Genomic DNA, 15453 nt, shown 5'->3' with positions numbered 1-15453 from the left:
AGGCGGGTTATTGGAAAGGAAGAAGGTTATTGGGATTTGGATCAGGAAAGGGTATGGATTTGGAAAAGGAAAGGGGGGAGTTAGCTTTTTGAAGGGTTCAAAGAGGGCGGGAAATACCAGTCGTGATGACAACGTTTGATATTGAGGATGAGATGGGGAGATGGGGTGGTGTGTATCTACAGTGTGGTCTGGCTGGTAGGGATTGGTGTACACATTAGGGTTGCGTATCCGCGTGAATGTGTGCGTGTGTGTGTGTGTGTTTGTGTATGGGCAGCTATCTGAGAGATGTGCTTGGTTTCGAAAGTTGATATAGTCACTTTTTCCTTGAGAGATACCAAATTCCATTTTTGTCCCTACCTAAGCGTGGGCACGCATTGTGCCTGGCTTTGAAGATGTGTATCTGAGTTGGGAGTGGTGTCTTCATCTCAGGGGATGGTTGCGGACATCAGTCTACATTATGTATATATTCTGCTGAGGTTTACTTGATCCCGTGTCGCGATTACTCCTGAACAAAAAGGTAAGGGTGCTACCCTCTCGGTCAAACCTATCAAACCACCAAGAAGATAATGATTTTGACAGCTTTTGGCTCGGTGTGTGCTTTGGTATGGTCAGGGTTTAGTTTGATTTGTAGCCAGCCTCGCTTGGTTGTAATCATCTCCCCGAGATCTGTTCGCCCCACGGGCACACATCTCTTTCGTGTTGTTGCTTTCCATAACTGCGCAAAGCCTACTTCTAGAATAAATAGGTAGCTTTACCGGGCATGACAGACGAAGTAAGGTAGGTAAATCGTCTAAATACTAATTATTCAAACAGACGCTCGGCTCGTACTACCTGCGTTCTTCTCTCTACAACCTGCAAGTTGATTGGATGGTTTTGGAGGTTGTAGGCTAACACAAACTGTCAGGCATCATACATTTAAAAAAGAGATGCAGACCAAACAGTGGGGATTGACTGCACTGCTCGAGGGTTATTGCACCCATTGACTGGGCAATGATATACACCTGGAAGGGTTCGACCCCGAGGTTTGGCATCCTCATTCATTTCCCCCAACTCCCCTCTCTTGACAGCAACAACCACACTCTACCCTCGATGTACTTTCTCAATGCTTGAGGCACCAGTCTCGAATTACACCTACAACACCTTGAACAGACGCACATATCAAACCACTTTATTTCCAACCCAAAAGGAACTTACCACCCAGCTACCCATCATGCCCAACCTCACAAACCCTTCCACTCCCGGGGAAAGGGAGAATGAACGGGAGTTTGCTGGTTCTTTGGTTAATGAGGGGTCTGGTGGTGACTGAAAGGGCAGTGACTATGTTTTGGGAAGGCAGTTTGACATAGAGAGGGATGGGGGTGGCAATTGTAGGAGTTATGATGGAGGCTTGTTGCTGGTGGGCAAGATGTACTCGACTCGGCCACTGGTGATATTGGGAGTTTTTGGTTATGATTTTGGGTAAAATGGAGTTTTCCGGTTGTATATGGTTGGGTGTTGAGGATTTTTTTCGAAGCGAAAAGGTCCGGGATGAAGGATTTACATTTGTGTATGAATATGGTTGTTTTTTCTTTTTTTCTTATGTGTTCTTCCGTGGCTCTTTCCCTTCTCAAGTGTTCCCAAGAGTGTCAAGTCCATTGCACCTTCCTTTCTCAGGTTTCTCTTCCCCAATGCCTTATCGTGCCTTCCTGAAATAGGTATACAAAGGTACAGCTGGAGGCAAGTGCTACCCGGCGAATCCAGTCAGCTGATCTCAGGGTTTCTCCAAGTTCAAAATCTTGATCGCATTCTCCCCCAACACCATCCTCGCCTCCTTGCTCCCCTCCCCCAGCCCCTTATTCACAGCCTCAGTATTCATCACCACACTCCCCCATTCCTCCTCCCCTTCCTCTAACGGTGGGAAGAAGGGATGATCAGTCCCAAACATCAGCCTCTCCACCCCTCTCTCTCCCGACGCCTGAATCGCCGCTTTCAGTCCAACCTCCCCATACACCACCGCATCCAGATACACCTGACTGTTCAACACCTCCCATATTGACCTTTTGATCTTCCCACGCCCTTCCTTCTCCTTCTTGTGCAAATACCCATCATGCCGAATGCAACTCTCAATCCTCGCCGCCAAAAACGGCAACGTCCCACCCCCATGCGCCAGAATGACTTTTAGCTTGGGAAACTTGTCAAACATGCCCGACAGATACATCCTCGACACCGCCACCGTCGTCTCCATCGGGAACCCTAACGCCAACGACAACACATGCCCGTACTCCCCCTTCTCCGCCCTCTCTCCAAACACCTGATTTGGCAACCCATAATGCGGGTGAAGAAATATTGGCAGGTCATCTTCCTCCAACATTTCAAAAACGTCCTCCATGTCCGGATCATCGAGACCTTTTCCCAGCCCATTGGTGCCGATGATGACACCTCGGCAGTGTTTGAATTTCATCTTCATGGAGAGAACCAACGGGAGTGCGCACAAGGTGTTTTCGGGGTGGAGGGGGAGGACGCCGAAAAAGTAGAGCCGGCCGGGGTGTTGATTGCACATGACTTCGAACTCGACGTTGATTCTGAGAGCGGGTTCCAAGAGGGATGAGGGGTCGGGGGAGGTGGAGAGGAACTCGAGCCAGGGGTTAGCGAGGGAGAGGACCGAGATGGAGATGTTGTGCTTGTCCATGAAGGCGATCTTGGCGTCGAGGGAGGTGTAGGCTTCTGTCAGGGGGCGTCCTGGGGGGTGGGATGGGGAAGGGTTGGAAAGGAGGGGGACCTCAGAGGGGAGGAGGACGAGGCGAGGTTCAGGGTGGCCAGGGAAGGACCGGATGAGGGGAATGGTGTTGCGGGATTCGAGAAGCTTGATGTAGGAGACAGGGTACATATGGGTGTGGATGTCGACGATGTTGGGCTTGTTGGTCTGGGGATCTGTTGTTTCGACTGCGGGGGCGGTTGGGTTGGAGGGTTCCCCCTGTGCGGGTTGCTGGGGCTTCTTCTTGCTGGAAGGCATTTTGGGTGGCTTGTTGGGGGTGAAGCTTGAGGGTGTGAAGGAGATGCGGTTGAAAGAAAAAGGTTTGGGAAGATGAAGTATGCTATGTAAGGCAAGTTGACTGATGTGAGTAGCGAACGAGGGGTGCTTGCTGCAAGCCAAGACGGGATATGGGAGAGCTCCTGCTGTGTAAGTCAACGTCTATCACCCCACATTCCCACCTTGAGTGCCCGCGCTGTTATCGTTATCGAACAGGGGGCATGTTAGTCTTATCATTGACTACCACTGTCTGTATATGACCGTCAATTCCTCCGATAGGAAGGTCTGGAGTATGACACATGACAATGCTGGCTGTGAGATATGATAGCTCCTTGCGAGGGCTCTGAAACATACATTATGGGCGGCAGTACCCCTCCCGGACAGCAGCCCGGAGAGCTCCGGGTTGATGTTTCAACGGCTTTGTAGCACAAAGGGAACTCTGCAGCAGCATATTTGAAGCTTCACCCCGCTCTTGAACCTGTATGCTTGCTATATCTTTAGTTCTTCAGTCATTTCCCTAAAGTGAAGCTTCAAGATGGGCTCAACAGCAGTGGAACAAGACGGCCTCGTCATTCCTGTAGATACCCCCCTCCCCCTCACTCTCATCCCCTCCCATATCTACTAACACTCGCCCTCAGATCATCAACTTTTCCGATTTCCTCTCTGGCTCCCCCGAATCCAAAGCTGCTACCGCCAAAGCAATCCTCACTGCCTTTCAGACTTCAGGCTTTCTCTACCTCTCCCACACCCCCATCCCCCCCGACCTCTTGACCTCTGTCTTTGCCAACTCTGCCAGCTTTTTTGATCACGGAGAAGACTTCAAGAGGAAGTACCTGTGGACCACACCCGACTCCAATAGGGGGTACTCGGCCCCCGGCAGAGAAAAAGTGACGCAGCTGACGAAGCCGGACGAGGTGGAGAGTTTAAGGGAGAAGGTGCCCGATCTGAAGGAGAGTTTTGAGATTGGGAGGGAGGATGAGCCTGGCCATCCTAACCGCTGGCCTGAGTTGGCAGGGTTCAGGGAAGTGATGACTGAGTTTCACAGACGGTGTCATGAGCTGAATGTGGAGGTTATGAGAGCTATTGCTGTGGGTATGGGGTTGGCGGAGGGGTTTTTTGATGGGTTTGTGGACAGGGGGGATAATACGTTACGGTTGTTGCATTATCCGGCTGTGGGAAAGGAAAGGTTTGAGCAGGGGGCGATTCGGGCGGGGGAGCATAGTGATTATGGGAGTATCACGCTTTTGTTTCAGGATGGGAGGGGGGGTTTGCAGGTTAGGGCGCCGGGGGGGAGGTTTGTGGATGCGAGGCCTGTTGAGGGGACGGTGGTGGTGAATGCGGGGGATTTGCTGGCTAGGTGGGCGAATGATGGGGTGAAGAGTACGATTCATCGGGTTGTTGAGCCTCCGCCTCCGAAGGAGGAGGGGGAGAGTGAAGAGGTGAAGGAGTATCCGGCCAGGTATAGTGTTGCGTGAGTACTTGCTGAGAGAGAGAGAGAGAGAGAGAAAGAGTAGAAGGATGTGATGTGTGCTGATGAAGGAAAACAGGTACTTTTGCAACCCGAATTTCGACAGCTTCATTGAGGCTATTCCTGGGACTTATGGGGGAGAGAAGGGGGAGAAAAAGTATGAGGGGATATATAGCGGGGAGTATTTGGTGCAGAGGTTGAGTGCTACTTATTGATGTTGATGTCTTGTGGTTCGGTTCAACTGGATGAGATTGTCATAGGCTGATTGTCGAACATAGCAGACCGTGGAGTGTGTCGTTCAGTCAAGTGTTGTGCAAAGAGCAATTATGAATTATGATGAATGAATCGGGTATCTTCGTTGTCCCACTCAACATGGCTACATCACCACAAGCACTCAAGTAGCCCTCAGCTTCTCCATCCCCCTCTTCCTCTTCCCACCAACCTCCTTCCCCTCCTCCAACTCCAGCAACGCCTCCCTCTTCTTCTCGCTCACCAACTTCAGCGCCTCCCTCACTACCCTCGTCTCCAAGTTCACGCCCTCCTCCTCCCACGCCTCCATCTTCCTCCCCACCCTCTCCTCAATCGCCAGCACCAAATCAACATCCCTCTGCCCAACAAATGTGACCGCATCGCCCTTCCTCCCCGCTCTGGCCGTGCGACCGACGCGATGAATGTAATCATCTGGATCTCTCGGGATATCATAGTTGATCACCATCTTCACTTCAGGAATATCCAAACCTCTGGCCGCCACATCCGTCGCCACCAAAATCCTTGCGGCCGACGCTCTGAATCTGCCCAGGTTGTCTATCCGCTGCCGTTGGGGCAGTTTAGAGTGTAGACTCGTTACCCTATGGTCCAACAACCGAAGTAAATGATGGAGGAAATCAGCTGTTGACGTCCTGTTGCAAAAGATAATAATGCTCTTGTCGACGTTTTGCTCCGTCAGCAAAAACATGTGCAAGTAGTGCTCCCTGTGTGTAACAGGAACCTGTAAATGCATCTGCTTAAGCGTTGGTGGAATCGCCAACTTCTCCGTGTCAACTTCACACACAAACACCGGCTCTCTCCCAGGTTTTCTGGGCATATTTTTGAGAGCCATGACTTCCGGGGTGATGGTAGCGGTGAACAAGAGTGTCTGCCGTTTCTCGGCCGGTGGCAAGGCGGAGAGACACTCTTCCACGTCCGGGAGCATGGAACCAGGACCGTTGTCGGCAAGCAACCTGTCTGCTTCGTCTAGCACGACGAATCTCACGCGACCCAAGCCGCAGACGGTGTCGTAGCCGGAAGTGCGGATGTGGTCGGCTAGACGGCCGGGGGTGGCGATGACGATGTGTGGCCTTTGGGCGAGGGCGATGGCCTGGGCCCGCATGTCTGCGCCTCCGGTGACGAGGATTGCTTTGAGGGAGTGAGGAGAGGAGATGGCCTTGACTTGTTCGAAGATTTGGAGGGCGAGTTCACTGTGAGCCGAAATTAGTATATGAGATGAAATCGTGCGAGGGTGAGAGGACAATCTTGCCGAGTAGGAGTGAGAATGACGCCGAAGATGGCCGATGGATTCTCGGCCCATTGTTGAAGGATGGGGACTGAAAAGGCGACTGTTTTGCCGGAACCTGTCCTACTGCCACCGATGCAATCTCTTCCTTTGAGAAGCATGGGGATACTTTCTCTTTGAATGGCGGTGGGCCGTTTGATAGCCATGTTGGCGAGGGACTGAACCAGCCATGGGCGGACTCCTAGAGACTCGAAGGTGGTGTTGGAGTCGGTAGAGACCGTGACCCCGGTGGTGGGCTCCGGGAGGGTCGCCTTTACGGCCTCGGCCTCTTTGTCGGCCTGGGATTTTTGAGGCTTGATGCGTGATGCTACGCTGTAGGCAGACTGGATGACTTTTGGGACATCATCTTCATCATCATCGTAGTCGTCGTCGTCGATGACTTGAACATCTTTTGGTTCTGTTCGGCGGCGTTTTCTGGGGCTGTCGCTATCCAGTGAATCCGAGTCCGAGTCTGAGTGGTTGGAGTCGTCTGAATCAGAGCCAGAACCTGGTCCTGAGTTTACATCATCTGAATGGATATCCTCATCCACCGACACCGGCTTGACCTTTCCGGTCTTTTTCGAGGCAGCTGATGGCATGACGTCTGTGTGGTGTGATGAGATATAGTCCTCGATGAGATGTGTTGCTGCCATCAAAAATTTTGGTTGGAGGTTTGATGTCTAAAATGTGGGGCGGCTTTTAGCGACCCACAGGAACGACAAGATGCATCGACCCCACTGTGTGGGCGGGCGCTTATTGGGACTAGGGCTGGGCGCTTGGGAAAAGCCGTTACCTTTTTGATATTCGACGCGGTCACATCAAGTTCTCACGGAGTGAACCAACAGAAAGCCGCGATGTGTCCGAGGCGTCCATTCAACAGTAGGTAATTTCTGGCGATCCATGCACCCTTCGTCGCTTGTTGAACTGCTCACGTCAGTGGTGTGTACGAAGTGTACGGGGACGGCTCCCACGGCTCCTCCGCGCTCTTCCTTGCCTCAGGGCGGCATGTGCTGGTAATTAGCTTTGCTAAGATGTAATCCCATCTTGACCGAAAAGCCATTCCTCATCAGCCACCAGTCATGACAGCCTTCCTTTCTTCTCAGGATAAGTCCTAAAATGGCCATATCGGTCGAGGCGGCCCTGTGTAATTTCCGCTTTTCAGGTACCTTAGCCACGAGATCATGGAAATGGAAATGGACAATGCTGTCAAAATGTTCACTAGTTCAAACTTTGAAACTTGGACGTTAAAGTCTTTGTCTGGTGATGGCACCAGACGGTGCCCCGCCTTTCACCCCCAACGGCCACCCCTGGACACCTGGGTCCTCGCATTGGCCAGTGGCCGGCCAAGCAAACCTCAGAGGCCCCCTGGTCCTAGAACCAGAGGCGCCCGGCTTGCCTCGAACGTGCAGATGTCTTTCTTGTCTTGTTCGTCTGGTCTCAGCAGCACAGGGGCAAATATCTATCTAGGACTATTCTATCTCTGACCACCACCTCAACTCCTCCATCACCCTCAAATCCCTCTTCCTCCCTCTTCCCGAATCTGCGGTCACCCAGGACTCCCTACTCCGTAGTCAAGGACAATTCATCGAGGACAGGACAGGACAGATCTGGCCCGATTCCAAACCGGCCATATCCCTAGCGAACACCACACCACCCCACCACCTGAAAGCCGTGCCTTGCTGCCTGCCTTATCCGTGCGTTCCATCGCTGTCGGCTCGCTGCTGTTCGTCGCACGAGCTCTTGCCACCGCACCGCACTGCACCGCATCGCATTTGGCCATTTGCCCTCAGATATCTCGAAAGGGGACCTTTCTCAGCCCTACATCCTCGAGATAATCAACAGTTGCATTCGCACGACTCGATCGTTCGCCCATCGCCGAGTCTAGCAGCCCTGTTTACTCGACTAGCTGCCGCCCCGTTCCCCGCTAACCCCCCTCCTCTGCTGTGAGGTGACCCGACAGCGCAGGAGTTTCCAACAGCGTCCAGAATGGTCGCTTCAGATAATCAGAGCAGCGAGGCCGCTGCGCCTCGGGTATGGACCTTTTTCTTTCCAATCAATAAAAATTTCTCATCTCTTTCTCTCTCCCTCTCCCCGTCAGTGCCTGTCTGTGCCGGGGCTTTTCTCAAACAATCAGGCGACTGATGGACCCATCCCACCGGAACCTTGGAACAATCAGTCTTCTCCAGTATTATTGTAGATATCCTCAACTAACCATTGCCCACCATGTCAAAGCCTCAGCCACCAAACCTTACTCTGGAGTTCCCATCACCACAGCCCTCGCCCGGCTCCTCCGTCCCTAAGATGAACAGCGTTCCCCTCCTCCGTCCCGCCCTCCCAGGAGGCAACCGCTCCGGCGGACGTGCTCCCCGTCTCGGCCTCGCCATCCCTCCATCCCCCAACGCAAAACCACTCAGCAACCCCGGTCCGGCCCCAGGTAGGCCAGCACTCCCGACTCTTCATCTTGCTACCCCCATGGGAAGCAGCAGCGTGGTCCCGCAAGAACAACCACAACACATCAAGCCCACCCTCAGTCTCCAATCCGCCAGCGGCGGCAGCGAATCCAGCGCCGCCCACTCCAGATCCGGCTCTTTCGGCCCCTTTGACGGCCGCGCGAGCAACCCAACCAGTGCCGGGTCGCAGTTCAGCGCTTTGTCGTTTGCTGAGCAGTATGGCATTGGACCGACTAGACACGCCGGGACAGGGGACCCGGTATCAGCCGTGGGATCGCTCTACTCAAACGCCAGCGAGAGCGTCGGCATGGAAAGAGAAAACAGCCTACACGGGCTGGAGAGCTTCGACAAGCTGAGCCTAGACAAGGCGAGGAGCGCGGATGTGGAGGATCTGGACGATGAAGGCTGGAGGATCGTGAGCATGGAGAAGAGGATTGTCGAGCTGGGGAGTTTGGGAGAGGGTGCGGGTGGTGCGGTGACGAGGTGTAAGCTCAAGGGGGGGAACACGGTTTTCGCTCTCAAGGTGCGCGCCCTTTTGACCCCTTTATCCATCACCATGTCTAAACTAACGTACCCAAAAGGTCATCACAACCAACCCCGACCCCGACGTCAAACGCCAAATCGTCCGCGAGCTCGGCTTCAACAAGGACTGCATGTCGGAGCACATCTGCAGGTACTACGGCGCCTTTGTCGACCCCTCAACCGCCACCATCTCCATCGCGATGGAATTCTGCGAGGGCGGCTCGCTCGACTCCATCTACAAGGAAGTCAAGCGCCTCGGCGGCCGCACGGGAGAAAAAGTCCTCGGGAAGATTTCCGAGGGCGTCCTCCAGGGCCTGACCTACCTCCACAGCAAAAAGATCATTCACCGTGACATCAAACCGAGCAACATCCTCCTCTGCCGCAACGGGGAGGTAAAGCTTTGTGACTTTGGTGTGTCGGGTGAGTTTGGCACCAAGGGAGATGCCAACACTTTTATCGGAACGAGTTACTACATGGCTCCGGAACGCATCACGGGGCAGTCATACACCATCACGAGCGACGTCTGGTCGACGGGCGTGACGCTGCTGGAGGTTGCGCAGCATAGATTTCCGTTTCCTGCGGACGGGACCGAAATGCAGCCTAGGGCGGGGTTGATTGATTTGTTGACGTATATTGTGAGGCAGCCGATTCCCAAGCTGAAGGACGAGCCCGAGGCGAGTATTTTTTGGAGTGATAGTTTTAAGTATTTTATTGAGTGCTGGTAAGTGATCGCCGAGAAAGGGAAATGGTTGGGAAGATTGCTGACTTTTTTTGGGGGGAATAGTCTGGAGAAGGATCCGCTTAGGAGGGCAACGCCGTGGAGGATGCTGGAGCACCCTTGGATGGTGGAGATGAAGACCAAGAGGGTGAATATGAGCAAGTATTTGACGCAGGTTTGGGGGTGGGATGATAAGAAGTGATGGGAAGAGTGTGAAGATGTGGGAGAGTTGAGGATAGAAGCCTCTCCGAAATGGAAGGGGTGATTGAAACGACATTTTGGCTAGGAAGAAGAGAAGAAGATACTGGCTTGTTATGGCTAGGAGTCACGGTCGGGGTTTAGGGGTGGTGATCTGGTACGATATTTCCAACTTTATCTTGGTTAGATATACGGACGGCAATATGGGAATTGGGGTTGGGGTTTTTTTTTTGGGGGGGGTGGCAGGTTGGCGCTGGCAGGAAGGGATGCATGATGATGTTGGGCCAACACGCACGAACTACGTTCTACAACAACGAAACACACACACACACACACACACACACACACACACACACACACACACACACACACACACACACACACACACACACACACACACACACACACACACACACACACACACACACACACACACACACACACACACACACACGCTTACTTACTTTACGCCTTCTTGTCTCTATCCTTAATGATGAATGCCTTGAGATTTTAGGTCAAGTATTTAACAAAAAGATTTTACCGAGATGAAATATATACACGGGCTGGGCCTATTTACATTACATTTTTCTTTGATACTGTGACAATTGGGGATGTGGGTGGCTTCACAAATTACAAGGCGGTTTCAAGATTGGATCTAGGTGTAGTTATCACTTCAGTGAGGACCATGCTTCAACTGCTTGTAACATACATAATCACATCACCAAAACAAAACAAAAGAATATAGCAGTAGACTTCTCCTCATTACCCCCAGCCATCACACACTAGCTAACAAAGTCCATCATCTACTACCCTTCCCTCTTTTCCCGAGAGGGAAATAGAAAACCGAAAACCGAAAACCTAGTGTTGTCCTTGCGTTGTGATGTCTCGGAATGCTCGCCATAATCCCACCAATCTTCTCTCCCTACAAATCGCAACTCCCATTTTCTGCCCTTCCTCACAGGGGATATCTTCCTTTTCTCCTCTCCTCAAAATCGCAAAAGTGGGTATCTCTTATAATCAATCAAATCTTGACGACCAAAAGAAGAAAAGAAATGAGAGAGAAAGAGACTGAAGAAAACAACCATCCCAAACGTTTGCCCTTGTCCCATCCATCCGTCTATAAATCCCAAACACCATTTTTATGTATGCCGAACCGGAACTCCACGCAAAGCAAACCCACCCCGAAGGAAAGAAAAAAAAAGACAATGACGACCAATGAAGAGGAAAAGAACCCCCAATGCCTCAAAACTCGGTAACGTCCCCAACTCGATGAGAACCTCCCGTCGTGCCTAAGATTTTGTTTCGGTAATGTCCCCAACTTAATGGGAGCTTCCCGCTAATATGTGCCCCCCCAACTCAGTGAGAGCGGCTTTCTGACATATCCCCAACTGAATGGGAGCTTCCGACGCGAGAATGAACAAAAAAGTCCTTGGCTTTGAACATGGCTTGCAATGTCTCGAGGTCGCTAACTTAATGGCAACGCTTGCTGAAATGCTTGCAAGAAAATCAAGTCGATGTGCTTGGTACGGCAGTAGTCGTGCAGCGAATAGTGTACAGGTCGAAGACAGTTGATGTAGTTATGCTTGAGTCGAAGAAAGTGAATAGTTATGCTTGTAGGATCGAGCCATGAAAAGCGGCCGCGTATCCTTGAATGTGTATACGGCAAAATGAACCATCGTGGCAATCAGGAGCCCATGTGCTCCACCAGATGTTGCTGAGACGCGATGACATCGCCTCAAATGCGATCAGAAAACAGAGGGACAAGAAATTTCAGTACAATCTCGTCCTGTTGTGGATAGCTTCGGTTGATCAGGCAAAGCCACCTGTAGGGTTGGTGTTGAAAAGTGGGCACACTACTCGACGGTAGTACCCATGAGCTCACGGAGCACAACAGTGGCATAGTTGCTAGTCTTGAGCTGAAATTTGAGAATGACAGCAATCTTGCGCGCCCTGGGGTCGAGAGTGTCGACGTCGACAATGTTCTTGGGAGGCAACAACGGGTTGTTGGACGCCGTGTAGAATTTGGGCAAGGGGACACCATTGATCAACTCTTCGACACTGGAATCCGACTTGCAGTCGTCCTCAACCTTGACGAGCGCCTGGGAGGTAGAGGGCGCGGCGTCGTCTTCTTGCTCAGTCTTGACGAGAGCAGTCGGGTCGCCGAGAAGACCAGCCAATTCCTTCTTCCCGTACCATTCGTCGGATTCTGACTTGGCAGCCGAGTCGCTCTCTTCTTTCTTCACAATGGTCGTAGGAGGCGAAGTTTGGCCAACAAAAGGGTCGTCCCCGCCAGCGGCGTAGAACGTGTCAGAAAGACCTCGGGCACCACAGGTATTGGGACCCTTCGGGACGACAAGACCGCCATCCCCAGACAAAATACCAGGGTTCTGCTGGAGAGGAGCGGCAGGCTCAGCGATGGGAGAGTACGAGTCAAGAAGGGAAACACCCTTGCCGACGGGGGGCGACTTCAAGAGGAAAGCAGGGCCCCTGGCAGGTGTAGGGGCGCAAGGGGTGTCGACCATTTCGACATCCTCTTGGGGGATGACAGCCGGAGCCTCCGTGTTCCCAGGGAACAGCGCGGCTTTCATGCGAGCCTGAAGCTCGGGATCAGAAGAACGCCTGGTCAAAGCGTCGGCCTGAGGAGTCTCAGGCGGTGACTCAATCTCTTGCTGATGACGGGCAACCTTGACGCGCTTAGCGGAGCCGTTGACACCAGTTTCGACCCAAGTCTCCTTGATGATTGTCTTGACTTCAGAAGCAGGCCCTTCGCTAGCCTTGCGCCGGCGCTGAAACTCAGCCAAAGCATCATCAAATGCCGCAGGATTGGCGGCAAAGGCATTCCAAGAGTTGGCAGCCTGACTGGCTGGCTTGGGCTGGGCCAGAGACTTCTTCTGCTGGGCCTTCTTGTGAGTAGCAAAATCCAAGTCAGTGGGGTACATTTGCTCAGTGTCATCGACATAAGCCCGAATGGCGTATTGGGGCTCAGTAATGAAGCGACCCATGAGGGCGCGGTAGCTGCCGCTGAGAGAGAACTCCCGATTCTTGCGACGCATGTCGTAGGGATTCAGACCGCCATTTTCCTCCTTGCCCATGAACTCGACGTAGAACTCGCCAATCTCATTCTGGGGATAGACGACATCATAGCCGGGAGTGGGGAGAACGACATCGAAGATGGTGTACTTCTCAGCGGCCAGGTCCTCGGCAGTGACCACGTGAGCTTGAGGGAAAACATGAGCGACCTCATTGTCGTCGTAAGTGTCGAACTCATCATCCTCGCTGGGACGAGTGGTGGCATCCTCAACATCCTCGTTCAAGACAATGTCGCCTTCAATGACACGAGCGCCATACTTGGACCAACGACGGGATGCAGCGTGGTTCCAGACGTAGGACTGGAAGGCGTGAATGTACATCATTCGCATACTACGCGTGATGCTCAGAATTGCACCCGTAAAGTCCTTTGGATTCTTGCCAAGGTGGCGGATGAGAGCGATTTCAGAGCTGAATCTCTTGGGTAGGCCCTCCACAGCCTTGCTCGCATTCTTAGAAGTCTTCCAGATGGTAATGGCGCGGGCACGATCGTAGTCATCGCGGTTGGCAGTGCTGGCGTTGTTGCCATTGCCATGACTGTGATCAAAATCACGCTTGGTCCCGTGAGATGAGCCAACGTTATTGAAGGCCTCCTGAATGTAGTGATCATCGACATGAAGAATGGCGTCGATGACGCCCTCGAAATCGCCTTGCAGGATCTTCATGCCAAGAAGGTGGGTCCCGATGGTGTGGGTGCCGAAGCGCTGAAGACCAAAGTAGTTGATGTATCCGTTATGCTTAAGATAGGCAAGGCCGCACTCGACCGTCTGTTGAATCATCTTCATGCGCTGAGCAACAGAGCATTCACTGCCACCAAGAGGGGAGCAGTTCTTGAGAGTGATGATGAACTCATTGCCACCGTGTTGACCAAGAGAGAGTGGCTGCTCCTTGTGCACAAAATCACCAACCTTGACGTTGGGGATACGGGTGTTTAACCAAGTGAGGTTCGAGGCCCTCTGGTAGCGGACACTGATCCGCTGAACAGTCGCGGCACGGCGATCTTTGGTGCCGGCAAAGCCAAAGTTTGTGGCCTTGATCTTCAAGAGACGGGCGATTGTGTTGATTGCGTCCATCGTATCCTTGTTCTCCTTGTACATGGTGAAGTGGAGATATTCACCACCAAGCTTGGCGAAGCTGACGTTGCGATCTTGACCCCTAGTATTGTCGCGACGAGAACCAAATGTCTGGCTAGGAGTGCGGTTGTTACTGCTGCCACGGGTGACAGCCCACTTGGAGGGGGTCGCAGTGATGACGCCTTCAGAGTTGGCAACAGTCTCCACACGGCTGTTGAAGATGCGACGAATCTCCTGATGGACTTCGGCACGTTGAGAGCGATCGTCAATCGGGTCGAAGACGACAGTGCGGTTTTCGGCGCTCATGAGCACTTTGCGTTGCACATTGTTGTCGACCTCGATGAGCTTCTTGGCTGTCGACTCGCCGATCAACTTGATGAGCTTCTCTTGGTCCTCCTTGGAAATCTCTTGGACCACAATAGGGGCTTTGTTTTCCTGCTTGCGAGGTCCAGTCGAAGCGGGAACAAGAGCAGTCGACTTGTTCTGGAAATGGGGTTAGCACAGTCTGTTGGTCAAATCACATCAAGACAACCATCTCACCTGAAACTGACTCTCAGTCGGGGAGTGAGCCGGCTTGTCTTCAATGAAGTCGTAAAGGTGGATGACAGAACCATCTATGTTGATCTCATACACAAGGAAATCGGTATATCTGCATTTTCCAGTCAGAAAAATCACAAAAGACAGCGATCAAGGACAGAAAGACTTACCGCTTGCGGATATCGCCAGTCCAGGCAAAGTTCAGGGCGGCAGAACGATGGGTGATGCCCAGATTCTTCTCAGTCTCCAAACGCACCGCGGGCAGGTGTGTGTTGGGACGCTGAGCCATTGTTGATTTGATTCTTGGCTTTGATCACCAAGGACTCTTGTGACGCTGCGTGATTTGCGGTTGTGATTGTTACAGTGTTGGCAGAACGAAGCGGTTATTGCTGCGCGACTCGATGTAGCTATAGCTCAACTAGCAGGTTAACTCAAGGCCAGGATGATGGAGTCGCTGTGTCGGTAGTGTCGATGGATGTGAGGGAAGAGAGGAAGGCGTGGGAAGAGAGAATGAGGCGTGAAAGACAGAGAGAAGATGAATGTTTTGATCTGAGAGGTGCAGTGTAGGTGGGGCAGTGAAAATGGGACCGAGTAGTGGCAATCCAGGCGACTCGATTGGGGTGAGAGGAAAGGTGGTGGTTGAAGGAAGGGAAGGTGGAATTGTGAGAGAAAAGAAGAAGATGTTTACGTACCTTGTGAATGCAATGAAGCAATGGGCAGCTCGCCGGCGATGGCTCGGCGGGTGCGGAAACGGGTCACTTCTTGTACTGCAGCTATGTCGGCAAAGTTGCAGGTCGGACTGTGCCTGTTATTTTTCTTTGGTTGTACAGATGGAGGAGAGTCAGCGAACCGTAGGGAC

General features: G+C 52.4%; 7 protein-coding genes across 7 annotated transcripts; 4 read left to right on the top strand and 3 right to left on the bottom strand.

The window, feature by feature from the left end:
• Nucleotides 1-765: 765 nt before the first annotated feature.
• Nucleotides 766-2294, top strand: QC761_0110540 (uncharacterized protein; the record flags this gene model as incomplete). The annotated part of the gene is made up of 2 exons (XM_062873215.1): nucleotides 766-1546; nucleotides 2192-2294. The coding sequence occupies exons 1-2, from the start codon at nucleotides 1449-1451 to the stop codon at nucleotides 2292-2294; spliced, it is 201 nt and encodes a 66-aa protein (XP_062728635.1). The 5' UTR covers nucleotides 766-1448.
• On the bottom strand, nucleotides 1751-2992 carry QC761_0110530 (uncharacterized protein; the record flags this gene model as incomplete). Its single annotated transcript, XM_062873214.1, has 1 exon — nucleotides 1751-2992. One exon carries the CDS (start codon nucleotides 2990-2992, stop codon nucleotides 1751-1753), a length of 1242 nt encoding a protein of 413 aa, XP_062728634.1.
• On the top strand, nucleotides 2877-3164 carry QC761_0110520 (uncharacterized protein; the record flags this gene model as incomplete). Its single annotated transcript, XM_062873213.1, has 2 exons — nucleotides 2877-3054; nucleotides 3106-3164. 2 exons carry the CDS (start codon nucleotides 2877-2879, stop codon nucleotides 3162-3164), a joined length of 237 nt encoding a protein of 78 aa, XP_062728633.1.
• Nucleotides 3165-3545: 381 nt separating this feature from the next.
• QC761_710290 (uncharacterized protein) lies at nucleotides 3546-6017 on the top strand (the record flags this gene model as incomplete). Its single annotated transcript, XM_062882577.1, has 5 exons — nucleotides 3546-3587; nucleotides 3649-4196; nucleotides 4305-4481; nucleotides 4558-4860; nucleotides 5068-6017. 4 exons carry the CDS (start codon nucleotides 3546-3548, stop codon nucleotides 4691-4693), a joined length of 903 nt encoding a protein of 300 aa, XP_062728632.1. The 3' UTR covers nucleotides 4694-4860; nucleotides 5068-6017.
• DBP8 (putative RNA helicase) lies at nucleotides 4873-6662 on the bottom strand (the record flags this gene model as incomplete). Its single annotated transcript, XM_062882576.1, has 2 exons — nucleotides 4873-5935; nucleotides 5995-6662. The coding sequence occupies 2 exons, from the start codon at nucleotides 6660-6662 to the stop codon at nucleotides 4873-4875; spliced, it is 1731 nt and encodes a 576-aa protein (XP_062728631.1).
• A 605-nt stretch (nucleotides 6663-7267) lies between these two features.
• MKK1 (Protein kinase C signaling pathway involved MAPKK protein) lies at nucleotides 7268-10550 on the top strand. Its single transcript, XM_062882575.1, has 5 exons — nucleotides 7268-8040; nucleotides 8242-8982; nucleotides 9041-9702; nucleotides 9766-10219; nucleotides 10330-10550. Exons 1-4 carry the CDS (start codon nucleotides 7996-7998, stop codon nucleotides 9899-9901), a joined length of 1584 nt encoding a protein of 527 aa, XP_062728630.1. The 5' UTR covers nucleotides 7268-7995; the 3' UTR covers nucleotides 9902-10219; nucleotides 10330-10550.
• Nucleotides 10524-15431, bottom strand: PUS7 (multisubstrate pseudouridine synthase 7). The gene is made up of 3 exons (XM_062882574.1): nucleotides 14765-15431; nucleotides 14598-14706; nucleotides 10524-14540 (listed from the first exon to the last, which is right to left on the bottom strand). The coding sequence occupies exons 1-3, from the start codon at nucleotides 14881-14883 to the stop codon at nucleotides 11751-11753; spliced, it is 3018 nt and encodes a 1005-aa protein (XP_062728629.1). The 5' UTR covers nucleotides 14884-15431; the 3' UTR covers nucleotides 10524-11750.
• Between the last annotated feature and the right edge of the window lie 22 nt (nucleotides 15432-15453).

Source organism: Podospora bellae-mahoneyi, chromosome 7 (genome assembly GCF_035222275.1).
Source record: "Podospora bellae-mahoneyi strain CBS 112042 chromosome 7, whole genome shotgun sequence".
Classification (NCBI taxonomy): Eukaryota; Fungi; Ascomycota; class Sordariomycetes; order Sordariales; family Podosporaceae; genus Podospora; species Podospora bellae-mahoneyi.
This window is presented reverse-complemented; position numbering and strand designations above follow the sequence as displayed.